General features: G+C 47.1%; 1 protein-coding gene across 1 annotated transcript; it reads right to left on the bottom strand.

The window, feature by feature from the left end:
* Window positions 1-2,203: 2,203 nt before the first annotated feature.
* On the bottom strand, window positions 2,204-19,921 carry MS4A18 (membrane-spanning 4-domains, subfamily A, member 18). The gene is made up of 7 exons (XM_010844717.1): window positions 19,868-19,921; window positions 13,980-14,459; window positions 10,660-10,773; window positions 9,353-9,409; window positions 7,548-7,640; window positions 5,108-5,221; window positions 2,204-2,584 (listed from the first exon to the last, which is right to left on the bottom strand). The coding sequence occupies exons 2-7, from the start codon at window positions 14,445-14,447 to the stop codon at window positions 2,417-2,419; spliced, it is 1,014 nt and encodes a 337-aa protein (XP_010843019.1). The 5' UTR covers window positions 14,448-14,459; window positions 19,868-19,921; the 3' UTR covers window positions 2,204-2,416.
* Between the last annotated feature and the right edge of the window lie 1,706 nt (window positions 19,922-21,627).

Raw genomic sequence — 21,627 nt, 5'->3', positions numbered from 1 at the left:
GGAGGATGAGAGCCAAGCCAGCCCAGGAGCAGAGCCAAGCCAGCCCAGCTGTGCCCACAGAGGCCCCAGAGTGTGAGAGAGCACGGCCAAGGTCAGCAGGGCCATCAGCTGACCCTGAGCTGAACACAAACACATGGGTGAGCGTAGATCAGAGCAGAAGTCCTGCCCAGACAACCCAGTGACTGGTGAGCAAAAATAAACGCTTATGGAGGAATGCCACAGAGGTTCCACGGTTGATTGTCTTGTGGTCCTTCTCTGGCGATAGGTGAATGAAGACGTCTGTTCTCCTGTGGCAGCCCCCTCATCTCTCACATTAGCAACTCCGTAGGCCAGGGACCAAAGAAGCTGTGCTGACCCTTTAAGAACCAGGAGCAGCCAGAAAAATGGAAGCATCCAGACTCTAAGCCCAGCACTAAGCCTCACCCAGTCCTTTCCTACAGCTGGTGACCCGTTTTCCTTCATTATTTGGGCACTGCGTGCAGCCACCATCTCTAGCTGAGTGACTCCTTGTTTTTCCTTCTGGGAATGCTTGATTCTTTCCTGTCATTTACCATTTTCAGAACAATGCGAGTGCCCTAACTGCCTCCACAGGTGATAAAAGATATTTTTTTGTATCCCTATGAAGGTTCATGTTCCAACACATCACAGGCATTGTTGTTGTTATTACTATTTTTGCTATTGTTATTATTCTTGAAGTTCAAATTGTTCCTTTTTAAGGCAGTGGGATCCCCTTCAAACTGGCTTTGTGTCCTTCTGAGATGTCCCTTGTGGAACAGTTTCTGAGTCTCAGCTTCCTCATCTGTAAAACAGGCTTCAAATATCTACCTGTATTATTGTTGGGAGATGAAATATTTGTGTTTCGGGCAGCGGCAGCGGAAGAAAAAAAAAAAAAGAAATATTTGTGTTTCATGAAATACAGCTGCTGTATACATGTTACTGATGGTCCTGCCCCTTACCCTCCCAGCTCCCCCTCCCACCCTTTGACTTTTCATATTAGAATGACCTCTGGAACCACACCATAAGGGCTACACAGTGGTCACAGGGCCTTCTGATGATCAGTGACACAAATGTGTCATCCAGGGCTTGTGGCTGGGACACTTCAGGCCATCAGGTATGATGAGATGGGAGTTTCCCACTCTTCACTCTTTTTTTTTTTTGCTCCCTCTTCCTTACTGCTAGTAGAAAAAGAGATGCTTGAGCAGAATCACTTATTGCAGTTATGCTAGGAGCAGTTGTCACATTAGCAAGATAGAGGTTGGTTGGTCCCTTGTTGACATATCAATTGGAAGTAACTCTGGAGTAAGGAGCCACTGCCACCTTCCATCATTTTTAAAAGCTTAACTAATTAAATGTTTTATGTATTGATATGGCCGTGCTGGGTCTTTGTCACAGCATGCAGGATCTTTTCATTGCAGCATCCCGGGTCTTTTAGCTGCGGCATATGGGATCCTGACTAAGGGTTGAACCTGGGCCCCGTGTATCAGGAGCTCAGAGTCTTAGCCATTGGACCCTCAGGGAAGTCCCACTTTGGGGTCTGCTGTCAGGCTGGAGTCAGGACTCTGGAGGGGGAAGTGAGATGAGGGGACTCCCCAGCAGCTGACTCTCCATGGGCTGAAAGCACGTGCCAGGACACTACTAGTCCATAGGGCACTTTGTGCAAATGGGGAAGGTACCTCTTCATTAAGATAAGGTGTTTTAAGTTAGTGTGTATATACCACTGAGCCACCTGACTAGCTCTCTTTCTCGGGTACGGGTGAGTCATGTTTCCAGAGCCCCAGAGAGTAGCACGTGGGTCCATACACTCTTCTACTCATTCACCCATGAGTGCTGAGGCGTCTACACTTCAGCTGCAGCGTCCACACTCTCCACTGCTCCTCTTGCTCCTTGGGGCAACTGTGTCAGAGTCAGAGCTTTGGGGAAGGGACCAAAGTTGGACCTCCAAGAGTTCCGTGACTGAGGCACCAATTTAGAACAGCAGACCCGGAATCAATCCCTGGGTCGGGAAGATCCCCTGGAGAAGAAATAGCAACCCACTGCAATATTCCTGCCTGGAGAATCCCATGGACAGAGGAGCCTGGTGGGCTACAGTCCATGGGGTCACAGAGTCGGACACGACTGAGTGGCTAACACTGAACAGTGCACCTCCACCAGGAGAGACAGTAAAAGTGCACCCTGCACTTCACCAAGGTTAAAGGATGCCGTGTCCCAGGAAATGATTTATGAATTAAAAAAAAAGACATCAATAAATGAAAGTGAGGAGTAAAGAAGGGAGAAGGTGACTGTTCATTCCGGACCAGCAACAGTGCTGGGCATGGGCTTCTGTAAGTTTCCGGGAGAAGGAAAGCGTCAACTGAAATGGCTCCTCCTCGTCACTGAAACAGACTGTCTGTTTCTGGGCAAAATCAGCTACATCTTCCTAGGAGGGTACAGGGGGCACCATCACTGCAGCGTTGGTGGGGGAGGTGGGGTTGGCAGAGCTGGTGGTAACGTTGACATGGCCAGTGGTACTGTAAGTAGCATTGAAGGGGCCGGTGGGAGTGTTGGCTGGGTTGGCAATGACTATGGTTGGAACCTCTGTCCTGTTCTGAAAGACAAAAGGATATGAGGCCATCAACTTCCCCTGTGGTCAGTTGCAAAAATGGCCACAAATTCTTCCCCTTCCTGTTGCCATGCCCTTGGGTAGACCTTCCCTCACTGATGCTGGTCTTAGTCATGGAACTTCCCTGGGTCAATGGACCAACAGAGAAAATGTGAGAGAAATGTTTGCAAATCCAGGCTTGCTCTCTCGCTGCCCTTCTAAACGCTGAGGCTGCCATGTAAAGAAGACTGGGCTGGCCCACTGGGTGATGAGAGAAAAGTAGGCCAGTTGGCGTGTCAACTGGCAGACATTCGATTGAGAGTATTTGAGACAATACAGTTAGCAGGCAACTCACCAACCGACTGTAGACTCACGGCGAGTCCAGCAGAGGTCAGCTGAGCTGGCCCAAACCAGAAGAACTACCCAGCAGACCCAGAGAATCATCAACTACAGAAGCAGCTATGTTTAAGGGGCTAAGTCTGGGGATTGTTTGATATGTAGCAAAAGCTAATGTACAGAGAAATCGGTAGCTAGAAGCAGGATAACAAAATCTAACATGTGCCTTGGATTTGGGACTGGATGGCCAGTGAGGCTGGAGAAGTAGCCAGGAAACTGGCATAACAGGCTAGATGTATAATTACCCACGGTATGTAGTGGTGAAGGACTGTCGCATTTTGGAAGACAGAAAATGCACCTAAAAACTTTTGCCTCTTGCTACGGAGACCAGGGTTTCCTGCACTGCAGGCAGATTCTTTACCATCTGAGCCACTAGGGAAGCCCTGATAAAGAAGATCACCAGGCATTATATGGGAATGTCAGTTGCTTGCTCCTAGCTGCATATGGTAAAGTACCATAAGGAAGAGATCATATAAAGAATGATTCATTTCACAAGTAATATTTAGAGGGGAAAAAAAGAGGGCCTGGGACCTGAAAAATTAGAAAATAAAATTGTCTCTTATTTCCAGGTTCCTCACAGATAAATGACATTTGAAGTAAAAGTAGGCCTGAGAACAAAGATCAAACCAAGATGTTTCTATACAACTCTTTGTTAAGATCTATAAAAGGTTTAAGGCAGTGACTAGCAGACCCTTTCAGCTAGACAAAGAAGCTTCTAAGAATTTTAAGGGCATGGTCCCACAGAAACTTAATCCCAAAATAGATACTCTAAAAGAGAGAGGAATGTCTGGAACATAATCTCAGGTGTGATTTTTGTCAAACAGTAAGAACCATAATCTGATCAAACATTCTCACTGTTTTAAAGGAAACTGTGTCAGCAAACAGACCATCGTCTTGGATTAACTTGGAGCTGCTCAAACTGCAAAAGGGCCTTTGGGTCCTACTTTCTTCATACAGGAGGCAATCTGAGAGAGCTATTCTTCTTCCTCAAGATGAAAAAGGTGGACCATTTCATATGGAAAATGGGTCACTTCTTATGGAAAAGAAAAAATGTTTTCAAGCGTGGAGCCAAGAGTTCAGAGGATGGAGTCAAGGTTGAAGAGAGCCTAGATGGAAGCACTAGAGAACCGTGATCTGGGCAGACTCTTCCGGGGAGTAGAATTGGCCTTGGCCTCTCATCAAGGCACACTCCCCGGCCCTGGGATGGGCTAATAGCCAGCTGGCCCTAGGATGTCAGGATTGTTACGGAGCCTTGACTGCCCTGTCTTCCTCTTATCAAACAGGAGGGCACATTGAATCCCTGAATCTGGGGTTGGCCAGGTGACTTACTTTGGCCAAAGAGACATTAAAGAATGTGATATGGGCAGGGACTTAAAAGTCTGTGCCTATGGGGCTGGCTGTGTCTCACTGCTCTCGGAATCCAGCTACCCTAAGAAGCTCAGGCTAACCTCCTGGAGGAAGTGATAACACTTGGAGCAGAGATGGACTTATTTATACGTTGGAATCTTACCCTCAATCTGATGGTATCCAAAAGTGGGGCCTTTGGGAGGTAATTAGGTCATGAGGGGGCTTCCCAGGTGGCACTGGTGGTAAAGAACCCACCCCAGCCAATGCAGGAGATGCAGGAGAAGTGGATTCAATCCCTGGGTCTGGAAGATCCCCTGGAGGAGGGCATGGCAACCCACTCCAGTTTTCTTGCCTGGAGAATCCCATGGACAGAGGAGCTTGGTAAGCTACTATCCATGGGGTTGCAAAGAGTCAGACACAACTGAAGCGACTTAGCACGCTCGCAGGTCATGAGAGGGGAGCGGTCATGAACGGGTTTAGTGCCCTTAGAGAGAGAGATGCCAGAGAGCTCTCCCTATCTTTCTGTAAAATAGGGAAGCTATAATAAGAAGACAGCCATCCGAAAGCTAGGAAGAGAGTTCTCACCACAACCTGACCATCCAGGCACCCCGATCTGAGACTCCTAGACTGTGAGAAATAATTATAAGCCATGCAGCCTGTGGTATATTTGTTATAACATTCTGAACCAACTAAGATGTCCTCTCAGGCCCCACTTCTCCCAATGTCCAGTCACCTCTGCTACCTCCAGAACACTCTCTAATTCCTGGAGCAGGGCCCAACACTCACCACAAACTGGTTCCAACATGTAGCCTGGCACCCAAAATGCGAGACCACACAAGTGAGGCAGAACTCCAGCAGGACGAAGGGGAGGAGACCACCGGAAATTGTCTTCACGTCAGTCTAGGGGCAGAGAGGAATGGGAAGGGTTTTGTCACAGAGGTGACTGTCCTGTGACCATCCATGCCTGTAGGGCTCATCTTAGGCAAGCACCACATGCCTCAGCTGGAGAGCCCCAGACCCTCTGGCACGTGCTCCATGAGCAGTTGCTATGGGTGCCCCTCTCATACGCCCCCATGGTACGTTTGAGGGCACGACAGCCAGACTTCCAACTACTGGCACCTGCGTTTCTTTGCCTTGGGGCTTTCTCTGGTCCTTGGGGTCCACTTTGCTTTTCATACAAGTCTAAAATTCCGGGAGGATTTCAGATCAGCAGTCTATCAATGACTGACAGGGGCTAGTGGATAAATACCCTCGATTCTCACCCCTGGGCTAGGAGGGTGTGACTGAAGCATGTGTCTGCACTGCTTTCCCAGGTGAGTTTTCAGTGTTGGATGAAGTCACCTGGGGGAAGTCCTCTAACAGCTGGACCCAGGCAATCAGAGGTCTTCACCCCTCCCCTTGGAATGCACTTCTGCAGTGGGAGTCATTTTTGAGGATGCAGCCTTGAGAGTAGGTGGTGTTAAGACCATCTGGACTGGATGCAATTGCATTTGTAGGATTCTGATGGGCAGTGCAGAGGTCAACTCATCTTGCAGCAGCCCAAGACAAGCCTCATACATCAGTTCCTTGTCTTATTAGACGTGCCACCTGCCAGTCTGGCATGGCTGCCTCTTTGGTCAGTCTCCCCCTGCCCTCCAGGGTTGGGGACTGGTTTAGGAACCAACACTCAGGGTAAGTGGCTTGATTACATCATATCTTTACTGGTCCCTTCTCTTCCCCACCCCATTTCTCATCACCCTGCTGGCATTTGCTTCCTCCCCCAAATAAGCTGCTTGTCTCAAAGTCAGTTCTGGGACTTCCCTGGTAGTCCAGTGGTAAAGAATCTGCCTGCCAATGCAGGGGACATGGGTTTGATCCCAGGTCTGGGAAGATTCCACAGGCTTCGGGGTAACTAAGCCCGTGTGCCACAACTACCGAGCTTGCCCTCTAGAGCCCACGTGCCACAACTATCAAAGCCCTTGAGCCCTAGAACCTGTGTTCTGCAGAAAGAGAAGTCACTGCGATGAGCAGTCCACGCTCTGCAACTAGAGAGTAGCCCCTGCTGACTGCAATTAGAGAAAACCTGCACAGAGCAATGAGACCCAGTGCAGCCACAAAAAAAAGTCAGCTATGGGAGGAACCCAAAGTGAGACCCACCTCACAAGCACCCTGGCACATGTGTGGCATTTGATGCCCCCAGGAGTAGTTTTCAATCAGTGATGGTGGGAATTGGTGGGCGAGTACCGCAGGCCCCTACCCAGGACAGGATGTAACTCTGAGGCAGTGTCCTCTCTGTCTGCTAGAGTCCCAGCAGGATTAAGCTCCGGCAGTGACTTGCTTGGTGACACCCTTTATCTGTGCCTTCCTTTCCTTGTTCATCTTATTCTCTCCCCTACCAGTATTTCCTAAGGGAACTTCTGAAATAAATGACTTGCTCCTGAATCCCGGATCCAGCATCTGCTTCTGGGGGCCCCAGATAAGAGGAGAACCTGGGGACAGCACCTTCTGTTCTTGCCACCAGCTGTCCCTCCCTCAACAGCTTCCTGGGGGCAGGTGGCCTTGAGGTCTGACTGTGGCTACTGCCCCACCTGCCTGCCTTGGCGTTTGCTGCCTCCAAGCAGGTACAGAACAGGTATAAGGAGGGGCCACCTGGCTCCAGCTATCTGAATCTCAGATAAAATGGGATCTATCTCACCTGCCTCAGAAGTCAGGGGTTTTGGTGAGGGTTACGCATTTTAGGATGCTTTCGAACTGTGGTGCTGGAGAAGACTCTTGAGGGTCCCTTGGGTAGCAAGGAGATCAAACCCGTTAATCCTAAAGGAAGTCAACCCTGAATATTCATTGGAAGGACTGATGCTGAAGCTGAAGCTCCAATACTTTAGCCACCTGATGCAAAGAGCTGACTCAATGGAAAAGACCATGATCCTGCGAAGGATTGAGGGCAGGAGGAGAAGGGGATGACAGAGGGTGAGCTGGTTGGATGGCATCACCAACTCAATGGACGTGAGTTTGAACAAGCTCCAAGAGATAGTGAAGGATGGGAAAGCCTGGCGTGCTGTAGTCCATGGGGTTGCAAAGAGTAGGACATGTCTGAGCGACTGAACAACAACAAATAACACATTTTAGGACTAGGGCTGTCATACGAGGGTGGAATTTGGCTGTGATTCCTTCCTGCTTTGGAACAGCCTCATAAACAAGCCTCCCCGATCTTTCGGAAGCCTGGGATGCTCGTAGCCTGGATCCTCACCGCCAGGTTAAAGATCAGATCCACAACAAGAAGCAAGACCCCAGCCAGGGAAACGATAGCGCTGACCACGTTCATGCCGATGCTGCCATGCACCTGGAAGAGGCAGGGGGAGAGGCACCAGTGAGTCGAGTCTGAAGCCGGGCTTGTGGGGACTCCTCAGGGAGCAGGAGGAAAGGGGAGCCTGGGCAGGAAAGAGGTGGGTTGTGGAGAAACCAGCTTATCCTAAACTCACTGAGGTGAGATTATTCTTTATTCAATAGGCAGAGTCCACCTGGGCCAGGGGCTGTAGCTGTATTTGTTTGGGGAAATACCTCCAAAAGTAGCTGCCAGTGCAGGAAATGAGATTCAAAAGCCAGATTGGGAGGAGAGGTGGCAAGGATGCGGAGCTGCTCTGTGGAAGAAATGAGCAGGGATGGGGGTGATGGTGGCAGGGGGCATGAATTGGGATTAGAGGATTGCCTTGAGAGAAGGGAGAGGAACGTTTCAGTCCTGCTGGAGGGAGCTGGAGTCTGGGCTGGCAGGATTGGCTAGGGAGGGTTTTCAGAACCAGAAAGTCTAGTACTCCATTTTAAGGGATCTTCTGCCCAGTGTCGGGATGCTGAAATCCTCCAATCACTCACAATGTCCCCTGCTCAACTGCCTCCCCTGGAAGGTGGCTCATGGGGATGGAGATGGGGAGGGAAGGACTGTGTCCACCTGTGGGCGGAGGCTGGGAAGGCTGGCAAGCAGAGTAGAGATGGAAGTAGACATTTCATCTGGAAGTCAATCATCAGAACCAGGGGGGACTGGGAGCCCCCCAGGAATTGGTAGGCATCTTGGAGAGGTCATTGGATTTCCCAGAAGATGTAGGACAAGAGTTCGATCCACTTTTGTTCGTCGATTAAGGAGCACTGTGAGCTCGGCTGAAGTTGGGGGGCCTGGGAAAGGGGCTCTTATCCTGTTGAAGGGGATGGAGTAAGGCAGACTGAGGGGCAGCAGACATTTGCCTTGCAGAGAAAGGACTGGTCACTGGAAACCCTCCACGGGACAACCCAGCCCCCTAGCTAACCCACGGCTTTCCCATTGAAAAGGCAGAAGAGACAAGAAGCCCTTTGGAGAACATGGAGAGGGGCAGGAAGGACCTGGAGCCAGGGATGAGAGGAGGGCCCTTAGAAGCTCTACATTTATCCCTAAGCTTCTTAAAGCCCTCAACAAAAACAAAACATTCATAGGTGTATCTCTGGCTGTCGAGACAAAGGATGACATTCTGACGGTGCAAGGGAATTCTGGGTCCTGTGTCCTATGGTTTGAACTCTGAACTGTTCAAGGCACACACTCCCCTCATTTTTATAGGTCTAGCCAAAGGGGAGGGCAGGAGGTGCCTTACAGAGGTGGCTGAAATGTGCACACATTTCCACTTGGTCTCTACCTGACCTTCTGTTTAATTCAGAGCACCCCAAGGTCATGGTGCTGTGACTACTTTGGCATTTGCCAAAATGCCAAGTGTTTGAGTAATTAAATGCAATAGGTGAAGGCACAGTGGTGGGATCAGAGGGCTCTGGGTTTAAACCCCAGCTTGGCCACATTCCTGCTGTGTGATCTTAAGTCCAGTCACCCGACCTTTCTGTGACTCGGTTTCCTCTTCTACAGAATGAGGATCACAGAACTTTGTAGGCATGTGGGGACTGAATGAAGTAAGGTATGTAAGAGCGCTGAACCCTGGGGCCAGGACCAGGCCACTCTGGGAGGCTACTTGGAGGCCCCTGGAGAGTCACATTCTAACATTCTAACATTGAAGGATGATGAAAGATGGAATTACAACTCACCATGCAAGAACTGTGGTCCTTTTCAGCCTCCACTGAGAGCGATCCAGAGATGATAAACTACGCAGACAAAAAGGAGTAAGAGCAGTTGTACAGTGTGTTGAAAAGACCACAGTCCATTCAGAGGTGTAGCTCTGAGTCTTCAAGGCCTACATGCCTTGTTTCTTAAGATGGGCATGTCTGTTTACCTCCTCTCAACATTTTCACCATCCCAGTGGTTAGATGCCACAATTCCCGAACTCCTCTGTGTCTAGGTTAAAATCTTTTCCCCTAAAAGCCTAAATTTTGTTTCAGGATACTAGACATCTTATTTCTGTGCCTGGTCCCCATTGGGCCCACTGCCTGGGCACAGGCATCGCCCAAACTCATGGATCATCTGGCCTCCCGCCACTCTATTCTCGACTGTGATCTTGGAAAAGCAGGGACAGGGTAGTAGGGTGAGCAGAGCCTTGGGGCTGGGAGACGGGAGACCTAGGCTTCTGCTCCACTCTTGCTCCTAACTCACCTTGCTGTGACCCTAGGCAAGTTGCTGCTCCAGCCTGGGGGTCCTAACTGGCCCTAGATGCTGTGAGGCAGGTGACGGATGTGTGAACCCAGAGGCAGGAAGAATTTGGTCCAGTTATGAGAGCCCTGAATTGAGGGGGCCTGGGCTCGATCAGGACTTTCTTCCAACCCTTCCTGGCTGTGAGCCTGTAGTCATCTTGCCTAATCTCTCTGAGCCCCAGTCTTCTCATCTAGCAAATGGACGTGAACAAACAAACCCTGCTCTTTCTATCTACAAGAGGGTCATGTGATTCTGTAGTTGTTTGGTTGCTAAGTAGTGTCTGATTCTTTGCGACCTCATAGACTGCAGCGTGGCTCCCCTGTCCTTCACTCTCTCCTGGAGTTTGCTCAAGTTCCATATCCATTGAGTCAATGATGCTGTCTAACCATCTCATCCTCTGCTGCCCCTTCTCCATTTGCCTTCAATCTTTCCCAGCAACAGGGCATGGGAGAATAAGGGTGGGGTTATACATGATTTACATATTTACATTTACACCAAATGAGAACCCCGAGAGGGTGGAATAATTAAAGCACGTGATTGGCTTGTGAATAGCTGAAAGTTCCTTAGAGGCAGGGGGCGAGTTGCTGGAGCACGGGGTCCGGGCCGGGTCCTTAATCCTGTCCTGCACCTACAGTCTTAGGTGGCTGGCTCTGGGCTCCCAGAGCCCTATTATTGGGAGTGCATTCCAGGCTCTTTCTTCTTTCACTCCCCCATCCCGGTCTGGTAACTCAGAACCCAGAAGGAAGCCACAGGGCATTGTACTCACGAATATTCCTCCCCAGACCAGGTACCCTGATATTGCGGGATAAGAATATTGATGATACAGTGAAGGATTGATGGCAGTGAAGATGTGAGTCAGGCCGATGAGAATCTGGATGGCCTGCAGGGAGGTAAAGGCATCGTGAGAAAGAGCAGAGCTGGGGGCCTGTGGGACTGTAGCTCCCTCGGTAGCCCAGACTGTATCCCAGAATCCCTGAGCATGACTGCTCTTAGGGCATAAATCTCTTGGGGTGGAGTCCATGTCAAGGTATTGTTTTGAAGCTCCACAGATGATGCCAACGTACACTCAGAATTGAGAGCCATGGACATAAACGGAAGATGGAGGGGTGGGGGATAGAACAGATCAGGATGGCTTTCCCTCTCGACTCTGCACCTGCAGGCTTGCAGAGAAGATGCCTGGGCGGGGGCTTTGGCAGCATACCAGACAGGCTTGAATCCTGGCTCTGGCGTGGCCTCAGGCAAGCACCCTCCCTATGTCTCTCCCTAAGACTGGGATGACCGTATCTGGCTTGCGGGGTTGCTGTAGACGGGGGTCCTCAACATCCAGAATCTAATGCCTAATGATCTGAGGTGGAGCTGATGTAACAATAACAGAAATCAAGAGTACAATAAACATAATGCTCTTGAAATATAATGCTCATCCTGAAACCATTCCCCCCACCCTGCTGCTGCTGCTGCTGCTGCTGCTGCTAAGTCGCTTCAGTCGTGTCCGACTCTGTGGGACCCCATAGACGGCAGCCCACCAGGTTCCTCTGTCCATGGGATTTTCCAGGCAAGAGTACTGGAGTGGGCTGCCATTGCTTTCTACATTCCCCCTACCCCGCCTGTGGAAAAACTGTCTTTCAGGAAACCGGTCCCTGGTGCCAAAAAAGGTTAGGAACCACTGGTTGCAGAGATTAGAAAGAGGGCCCTATGGAGACTTCCCTGGCAATACAGTGGTTAAGACTCTGCCTTCCAATGCAGGGGGCATGGGTTCAATCCCTGGTTAGGGAACTAAGATCCCATGTTTCACAAGGCATGGCCACATTTTTTTCTTTTTTTTTTTTAAGTGCCCATAAAGCTTATAGATAGGTCCTGCCACTTGGGAGGTGTTTGCAAGCCCTCCACCCACACCTTTCCTAGGCCCCACCCCTGTGTATTCCCTGCTGTGGGATCCTCAGTGCCTGCAAGCCTGTGCTGTTCCTCCTTCCCACCTGCTTTTCTTCCACTTCTGTCTGAAAGGTATTGGCTTCACCCTCATCCTACTGAAATCCCATCTTTCTTTCAACGACCAAATACATCCTTTTACTGACAGCCCCACATTCAGGACAAAATACCTCCTGTTTGGGGATCCTGCAGCACTTGCTATACCTGAAGATTTAAGGTGACATTTGACTTCTTCAGGCCTCAAGTTGCTCAGGAGTCAAGTGATCAGTGTTGAACAGATGTGTCAGCTCTCATGCTCAATGAGTCTAGAGCTTAGTGTACAGATCTGGGTTTCATGTCCACTGCTTCATCAAATAACATGCTTGATCTCATCTGTGTGCCCACTTTATCTTAAGATAAAGGCATAGCTTCTCCCAAATGAACTGTAGTTCACTAAAGGGAGTCCATGTTTTTGACCTTTCTCTATGTTTGATCAGGTTCCCTGGCATTTGCTCTAACTTAAAATAATTCTTTTGAAAGACTTTAAAGTAATTGGAACCCAAAGTTAACAAGCATTTGTCCAGTATTAATAAGGAAAATAATCATAACATGAACTTATAACTACTATGTAATATCATATAATATCTTCACCTATTGAAGGTTTTCCACACACATTTATAATCTCATTTCCTGCCTGTGACCAGTATTTCTATTCCTAATACTGTTGTTCAAAGAAAACTTCCCATACTGAGGTTTGGGGAAGTCATTCTGGTTTATACACATTATGCTAACTAAAACAGCCTGTTTGTGGCCTATCAAACCTCCACTGTACATTTGCTTTAATTATTAAAGAAAAGGGCATATTGACCAGAAGTAAAGAATGTCTACGTTAAATAAATATTAGGAATTTCTCTGCTGGTCCAGAGCTTACGGCTTTACGCTTTCCTTGATGAGAGTGAGTTCAATCCCTGGTCAAGGACTAAGACCCTGAAAGCTATGCACCTTGATCCCCCTAAAAAAATTCACCCGGGAAATCTGGGGACTTCTGTGGTGGTCTAGTAGCTAAGACTCTGTGCTCCCAATGCAAGGAGCCATCTGATCCCTTGTCAGGGAACTAGATACCACATGCCACAACTAAAAAAAAGATCTAACAAGCTGCAACTGAGACCTGGCACAGTCCAAAAAAAAAGACAAAGAGATGAAATGCCTCCCTTCCTGGGATGCCAACGCTGGGGCTCCTTCAGTGATAAGCCTCCCTTCCCAGGTGCATTGGCTCAGATGGTAAAGAATCTGCCTGCCAATGCAGGACATGTGGGTTAGATCCCTGGGTCCAGAAGATCTGCTAGAGAAAGGAATGGCAACCCATGCCAGTATTCTTGCCTGGAGATTCCATGGACAGAGGAGCCTGGCAGGCTACAGTCCATAAGGTTGTAAAGAGTCAGACACGACTGAGAAGCTAACACTTACCCCCAGGTGCGAAGGCCACACTGACTCCCTGTGTACATGTTGATCTGTTTTTTTGTTTTTTGAAACCTTAAAGAATTGTACACTAGATCCAATGAGATATAAAACTGTGCTAACCACCCTACTTCTCCAGAGCAGTTTCTCAGAGTTATCTGAGAGGCTGTCTTCTGGGCTACACACTTTAGTTTGGCTCAAATAAAACCTTTTTCTATTCCTATTGTAGATTGCTTATTTTTACTGGCAGTGTTTTATAGAAGTTAATCCAAGATTTGATTTGGATAAGTTTTGGAGGCAAACAATCCCCTGCTCTTGGCACAGTACACTGGTTTGTCTGTCCCTGAAGGATCGACAGACAGAGGTAGGCTGGGGTGTGTGTGAGCCTGTCCTATTCTGCCCCCAGCAGGTGGTTGGGTCCTCTCAGGAGAGCTGGCCAGTTTGTACTCTTCAAGCACCAGGACAATTTATGCATGTCCTGTGGCAATTACCAGAAGGTACTGTAGTTACAACAGCCCCTCTGAGGTCATCAAGGATGGTTTCTGGATGAAAATAAGGGAGAGACTGGCCTCTGTGGGGTCGTCCTGACCCAACCTCCAGAAGCTGCCACCTACCTTCGTGTCCTCTGCCCTCTAAATCCATTCCCTTCCTTATCCAAGTGCACTCACTACAGCCGGGCTCATGAAGGGACCCAAACTGGAGAGAAAGAGAGATCACACTCACCCCTAGTGTCCTGACCTCGTCCTTTATGAATTTCTTGGGATCGAACGTAAAAGATGATCCAAATGGCATGTTCCATTGGAACTGGTTGGAGGTATACATCGGCCCAGGGGCACATGTGGGGGGATTCTGAGGGCCTCCAGGCTGGGTTTGGAGGTCTGTGGTTCCCAGTGAGTACTGGATCTCCCCAGGTGGGGTCTGCAAACTGGCCACTGCTGTCGGATGCTGAAGCGCAGTGGGCGGACCCTGTGTGGCGTTCACTTCCGCTGGATTCTGGATCACCACGCGTGGCGTCTGTAAGTTCGCTCTTCCTGCATCACTCTCGGTCACTCTGGATGTTAAGTAAGTGGCCATGCCCACAGGCTGCCCCTTGCTCCCAGGAGCCACAGGATTCCTGGCTTGGATCATGTACACATTACCTGGTGCCGTAACACCAGGCACAGTGTTGGCTCCAACTCCCTGCTCCATCATGATGCTCAAGTGCTGCAAAACAGGTAAGAAGGTGCATTTTCCCTCCTCTGAGAAAATTAATATGTGCTGCATCTGACCCCATCCTTATCTTTAGCTTCTTCATTAAAATAAAAATCACCAAAAATAAAAACATCGAAATCATCTAGCATGATATTATACAGAATGATCTTCTTCCCTTCCTTGTAGTCTGTGTTCTTTGGGACATGTTGGTTTTTGTTTTTTGTTTTTTGGGGGGTTTGGATTTGCAAGACTAGGTTACCTGGGGCCCCTTATCCCTGTAGACTCTTGTTTTCAGCTGAGGCAGTGGCTTTGTTTACAATCCTGAGGTCAATGTTTCAATCTGCCTGCCTTAAGTATCTGAGTGATTGGATGTGACCTCGCCATCCTCTCCCCTGCCCTGGCCACAGCTGACAGCCTAGGGGTGGACAAGGGACCCCAGCTGGGCCTAGAACTTTCCAATCTTGGGAATGTGGAATTGGACCCAAGAACCATTTCAGATTGAGGGGGTTATGCAGAGCTGGAGAGTGTCACAATTGTGTCATGTGTAGGGTAGGAGAGAAAATCAGTTAGAATGAAAAGAATGAAGCTGATATTATAGCAGGGCTGAGGGGCGGGGAGAAATAGATGAAGAAGCAGGTGGTGGGAGAGGGACAGAAATAGAGAGACAAAGAGAAGGAAACACCTTGGATCCTGGTGATTTTTTACTTTTTATCCAGGTTCTCATTATCCCCAGCTGTACTCTCAGCCCTTTAAAATCTGTAGCTAGTTTATAACTAGTTATGGGTTTAATCTAATGAAGCTAATTTGTGTATGACTTTTCCCTAGTGGCTTAGACAGTAAAGAATCTGCCTGCAATGCAGGAGACCCGGTTCAGTCCCTGGGTTGGGAAGATCCCCTGAGGAAGGGAATGGCTTACCCACTCCAGTATTCTTATCTGGAAAATTCCATGGACAGAGGAGCCTGGTGGGCTATAGTCCTTGGGGTTGCAAAGAGTCAGATATGACTGAGCAACTAACACTTTCGCTTCACTTTTCAACATTAATTGGTTTTGGAGCAGAAAACTGGACTATCTCTTGCTACCTGTCTTCCCAGGACGGACCATGGACAGTCATCCTTTACATCTCATGAGTCATGTCCCAGTTGGTATTGTGGTTAGGACCATGTAGGAGTTTTGCTTATTTCTATTTATCTGGGTTTAAACCATTATGGGCCAAGGTACTGGGTATTATGATAGTGGCCACACCCTTAACAGCATGTAGCTACAACTGAGTCCTGAGCATTAGCAACGGTTGTGAAGGGAAGGGCTTGAAGTGAAACTTGGATCTCATCATGATTTGACCCCTGATAAGCTGAGTGCGTGCTGAGTCTCTTCAGTCATTTCTGACTCTTTGCAACTCTATGGACTGTAGCCTGTCAGGCTCCTCTGTCCATAGGATTCTCTAGGCAAGAATACTGGAGTGGGTTGCCATGCTCTCCTCCAAGGGAATCTTCCTGACCCAAGGATCAAACCCATGTCTCTTATGTCTCCTGCATTGGCAGGCAGGTTCTTTACCACTAGCACCACCTGGGAAGCCCCGATAAGCTGAGAGGCTTGGAGAATTTCTTCATTATCTATGCTCATGAGCAAGAGCCACCACACCATGGGTGGCAGCAGATAAGTAGCTTCAGATTCTGAAGACACAGCTGGAAAGGTTTCCCATTCAGGTGAGAGAAAAGGTCCCTTGTATCATTAATGTTGATATTAACTGTTAAGTGCTGCAGCTGCTGATCTTGTCTCTCCCCCTAAATGATACACTCCCTGCTGGCAGGAAACTGAATTCTACAGTTCCTAGATTCCAGATAGCATGACTGACTCAATGGGCATAAATTGAGCCAACTGGGAGACAGGGGAGGACAGAGGAGCCTAGCTACTAGGATTGCAATGAGTCACACATGACTGAACAAAAACAATAGATTCCAGAAGTCTGCTATCAGGGAGTTTTCTGCCCAATAGGAAGTGCCTCTAAGTCGCACTTACAAAATGAATTCCATCACATCCCAGCCCACCATGATCCTAATTGCTTCCAGAGGGAGAGAAACACTCAGACCTATCAATGACCAACCTGGGTTTGGCTGGCTAATTAATTGGCACTATTTAATATTAATAAGCTAAAAAATAAACGGAAAGGCAAGACAGCATCAGGGCTAAGAATTCAGACATGCTTGGGTCCTTTCCCAGTCTCTTCATTTACTAGTTACATGACCTTGATCAAGTTGCATGAGTTCTTTAGGCTTCAGTTTCCTTATCTCTGACAGGTAGATCATAATAACATCTTTCTCAGAGGGTGTTGTCAGGATTAAGTGAGAAACTTTCCCACACAGAGCCTGGCACAGAGGACATACTTAGCATCTGTGTGTTGATGAGTAGACACCATCCTCAGTCTTCCCTGATGGTTCAGCAGTAAAGAATACACCTGCAATGCAGGAGACTCAGATTTGATTCTTGGGTTGGGAAGATCCCCTGGAGGAGGAAATGGCAACCCACTCCATTCTTGTCTGGAAAATCCCATAGACAGAGGAGCCTGACAGGCTATAGTTCATGGGCTTGTAAGAGTCGGACATGACTTAGTGATTTAAACCACCATACCACCACCAGAGACCATTCTTGGAGAAGGGCCTTTGTTTTGAACATTTTTCTTAATTGATCTCAAACTCATTTCCGGTACCTACAGCCATGGATCTAAAGTGTGGTCTCTGGACAGGTGAGACTGTTTCACTTGGGAACTTATTAGAAATGTAGATTCTCGGTCCTCTGCCTCAGTTCAGTTCAGTCAGTTCAGTCACTCAGTCGGGTCCAGCTCTTTGTGACTCCCATGGACTGCAGCACGCTAGGCTCCCCTGTCCATCACCAACTCCCAGAGCCTGCTCAAACTCATGTCCATTGAGTTGTTGAAGCCATCCAACCATCTCATTTTCTGTCATCCCCTTCTCTTCCTGCCTTCAATCTTTCCCAGCATCAGGGTCTTTTCCAGTGAGTCAGCTCCTCACATCAGGTGGCCAAAGCATTGGAGCTTCAGCTTCAGCATCAGTCCTTCCAATGAATATTCAAGACTGATTTCCTTTAGGATTGGCTGGTTTGGTCTTGCAGTCCAAGGGACTCTTGAGAGTCTTCTTCAACACCACAGTTCAAAAGCATCAGTTCTTCGGTGCTCAGCTTTCTTTATGGTCCAACTCTCACATCCATACATGACTACTGGTCCTCTGCCTAGACCTACTAAATAAGAAGGGCTTCCCTGGTGACTCAGACGGTAAAGCATCTGTCTGCAATTTGGGAGACCCGAGTTGGATCCCTGGGTCAAGAAGATCCTCTGGAGAAGAAAATGGCAACCCACTCCAGTACTCTTGCCTGGAAAATTCCATGGATGGAGGAGCCTGGTAGGCTACAGTTCATGGGTTCACAAAGAGTCAGACACGACTGAGCAATTTCACTTTCACTAAATAAGAACCCCCCAAGCATGGGGACCAGCTGCCTGTTAAAAAAAATTTTTTTTAATTGTGGTAAAAGATACATAATATAAAACATACTATTTTAACCATTTTAAGCATATTTAATTGTACAGTTCAGTGGCACTAAGTACATTCACATTGGGGTGTACATACACCCCAATATTCATTGCAGCACTTATTACAGTAGCCAGGACATGGAAGCAACCTAAATGTCCATCAACAGCTGAATGGATAAAGCAGATGTAGTACATATATACAATTGAACATTACTCAGCCATAAAAAGAATGAAATTGTGCCATTTGCAGCCATGTGTTTTAACTTACTCTCCAGGTGACTCTGAGGCTGGTGAAGTTTGAGAACCATGGTGGTATATAAATGTCCTACACATCTCCTTCTTGGTTTAATTCGTTTCTCTTGGACCCTAACAGGTAAAAATATAAACTGTATAGAACTCCAAGAAATTCCCCAAATTTTTCTTATTTTAAAATCTAGGGACTTCCCTGGTGGTCCAGTGGTTAAGAATCCACCTTGCAATGCAAGGACAAGGGTTTGAGTCCTGGTTGGGGAACTAAGATCTCATATGTCCTCGAGCAGCTAAGACAGTGGGCTGTCTGATAATAAGCCAAGTTAATATTAAAAAATAATAATAACTAATTAAAAAAATCTAGCTGGTCTCTCCAGTTCTCCCATAAGAGCAACAGCTTTCACTGGTCTGTCAACTGACAGTTCAGTTACTCGCTGTGTCTCCTCGCTTTTTTTTTTCCTTTTAAAGAGTATTTGTTCTTTTTCTTTTTTCTCTCACTATTCTTGATCCTACCTGCATCCCTGCAAACAGGGAGATGGAGTCTTTGAAAGTGAAATAATTTGCTTGTGGATAAATGGATTTGAGACTTGAATTTATTCTTTCTGACTGCAATCTTCTTTTCACTATTTTTTTTTTTTAATTTTTCAAAAAGAATGCTCTCTCTGCCAGGTGACATAGGAGTGGCAGAATATTTGGCAGTGTTAACTGAGATGGACATATGCAGCATGTGCCACTTCTGCCTTGACCTTGATTTACCCCTTGCTTTCTCGGAGGAACTTCAGGTTTCCCGTAAGGGTGATTTATAATAACAACTACAGCAAGCATCAGTGTTTAGACTCCACAGCCCTGTAGGCATCAGGCAATTCCTCTAGCTATATATCACTGCTGTGAGCATTTTGCAGACAAAGTAACTGAGGTTAAGTAACTCAGGTCATGAACACACAGCTAGGAAATGCCAAAGCTGAGATTTGAACTCTGGTCTGTCTGCCTTCAATTTTCATAATGGATACCACACAGAATGTTACAGTCTGCTACATGATATGAGAGAATGGATTATATTTCTCTCCCTTTTTCAGAACAAACTTTCTTCTTACATGTGTGATAAATAATATAACTACAAACCTGGCGACTGGCAGAGGCAGCTGGATCCTGTGATAGACTCTCCCGAGACCCCTTTAGTCCCTGCTGCTGTCAGGAACAAAGGAGGGGGTTCTCTAGGAGCCTTTCCATCAGTTCTAGATCCGTCCTATACCTGATCACACTTTAATTACAGCTGGACTCAGGCAGGGGAGAAATGGAGATGTCCTGTGGGGTTTCCCACCTTCTATCTTAAGATATCTGGGTTCACACAGAGATATGAACTATCTCTGAAATCTGTTCTGTTTCTTCTTACCTCCTTAGCTGGCCAGACTCTGCATCTGCAAGGTTAGGTGGTTGCAAATTCTGTCTCTGTGGACTGTGCTGGCTTATCTTAAATGCTTTTATAAAAAGGTATATGCATTATATACAGATCCCTGACTTATGGCGTTTCCCCAGAGACCCTACTCAGGGCCCATCTAGGCCCCATGCCTCCCCTAGTATGGTCCAGTTTCTGTGAGGCCCAAGGAGAGGAAGTCATAGATGTCTTACCTGGTCGACCCGGCGAGCCTTTCAATGTTCCTTCTTCTGATCCTGTGGGCCTCTGAAACCTGGCCTAGAAATTTCTGATAAAAGAACATTTGGTTTCTCTTTGAAGCTCCAAAGTCTTGTTTGCAATTTCACTTTGAGTCAAACAATGAATCCATTCTCTGGCTTCTGAGTTGAGCTCATTTGACCTTCAGAATATTTATGGCCTTGATTGGGTAGGAATGGGGTTCCATGGGCCTTTGAGAAGTGGGCCACTAAGATCTCATAAGCCAATAGGTTTATAAGCAATTGAGGAAGTAATTAACAAGTATTTACTGAGTGTCTTCTGTGTGTCAGATGGTATGTTACATGCTGAGGTATATAGATTTCTAGACGTTTATAATGACTTGGCAAGGTAGAATCTAACCATTGTCAGATAATCATAGTACAGGCATACCTCATTTCATTGTGATTGCCAGATATTGCTTTTTTTTTTTAATCAATTGAAGGTTTGTGGTAACCCTGCATTGAGTAAGTCTGTAGCACTATTTTCTCAGCAGCATTATTTTAAAATTATGGTATATTCCTTTAGACATAATGGTATTGCACACTTAATAGACTATGGTGCAGCATAAACACAACTTTTAGTTGCACTGGGAAATCAAAAAATTCAGTAGGATATTTACTTTTTGGAAGGGGTCCGGAACTAAACCCACAACATCTCTGAGTTGTGCCTGTACAAGTTATGGCTGGAAACAAACAAAGAACCAGGCCATCAGTGATAAAGTAGGTGGAAGACATGTCAAAGATTTGGGCTGGTCTCTGGAGGTTTGTGAGTGGCTGGACATTGAATAGGACATCCAACCAAGAGTGGACTTTGAAAGGAGGGTCAGGTTAAAGCTGCACAAAAGGCACAGTCTATTCCAGAAGAGTGTGAACCAGAGGCACAGGTGCATGTTAGAAGGTGTCAGGAAAATCAAAACTACAGAGAGGTACCACCTCACACTGGTCATAATGGCCATCACCAAAAAATCTACAAACAATAAATGCTGGAGTGGGTGTAGAGAAAAGGAAACCCTCATGCACAGTTGGTGGGAATGCAAATTGATACAGCCACTATGAAGAACAGTATGGAGGCTCCTTAAAACAGCATGGCAGTTCTAAAAACAGAACTACCTTGTGACCCAGCAATCCCACTGCTGGGCATATACTCAGAGAAAACCATAATTCAAAAAGATTCATGCACCCCAGTGTTCATAGCAGCACTATATAATTAGCCAGGAAAGCAACCTAAACATCCACCAACAGAAGAATGGATAAAGAAGATGCAGTACATATACACAATGGATACTCAGCCATAAAAAAGCATGAAATGAAGTCATTTGTAGAGACATAGATGGACCTGGAGAACCCACACAGAGTGAAGAGTCATACAGAGTGAAGTAAATCAGAAAGAGTAAAGCAAATATCTGGTATTAACACATAGATGTAAAATCTAGAAAAGTGGTATAGGTGATCTCATTTGCAAAGCAGAAATAGAGACATAGATGTAGAGAACAAATGTATGGACACCAAGGGGAAAGGGGGAGGGATGGGAGGAATTGGGAGACTGGGATTGATACATATATACCTTTGATCCTACGGAGATCAAACAAGTCAATCCTAAAGGAAATCAGTCCTGAACATTCATTGGAAGGACTGATGTTGAAGCTGAAGCTCCAATACTTTAGCCACCAGATGTGAGCAGCCCACTCACTGTAGCAGAAAATTCTACTCCAAAATAT

Source organism: Bison bison, unplaced genomic scaffold, assembly GCF_000754665.1.
Source record: "Bison bison bison isolate TAMUID 2011002044 unplaced genomic scaffold, Bison_UMD1.0 scf7180017864205, whole genome shotgun sequence".
In the NCBI taxonomy this organism is placed as follows: domain Eukaryota; kingdom Metazoa; phylum Chordata; class Mammalia; order Artiodactyla; family Bovidae; genus Bison; species Bison bison.
Note: the sequence above shows the minus strand (reverse complement) of the source record. Positions and strands in the feature narration are given on the sequence as shown.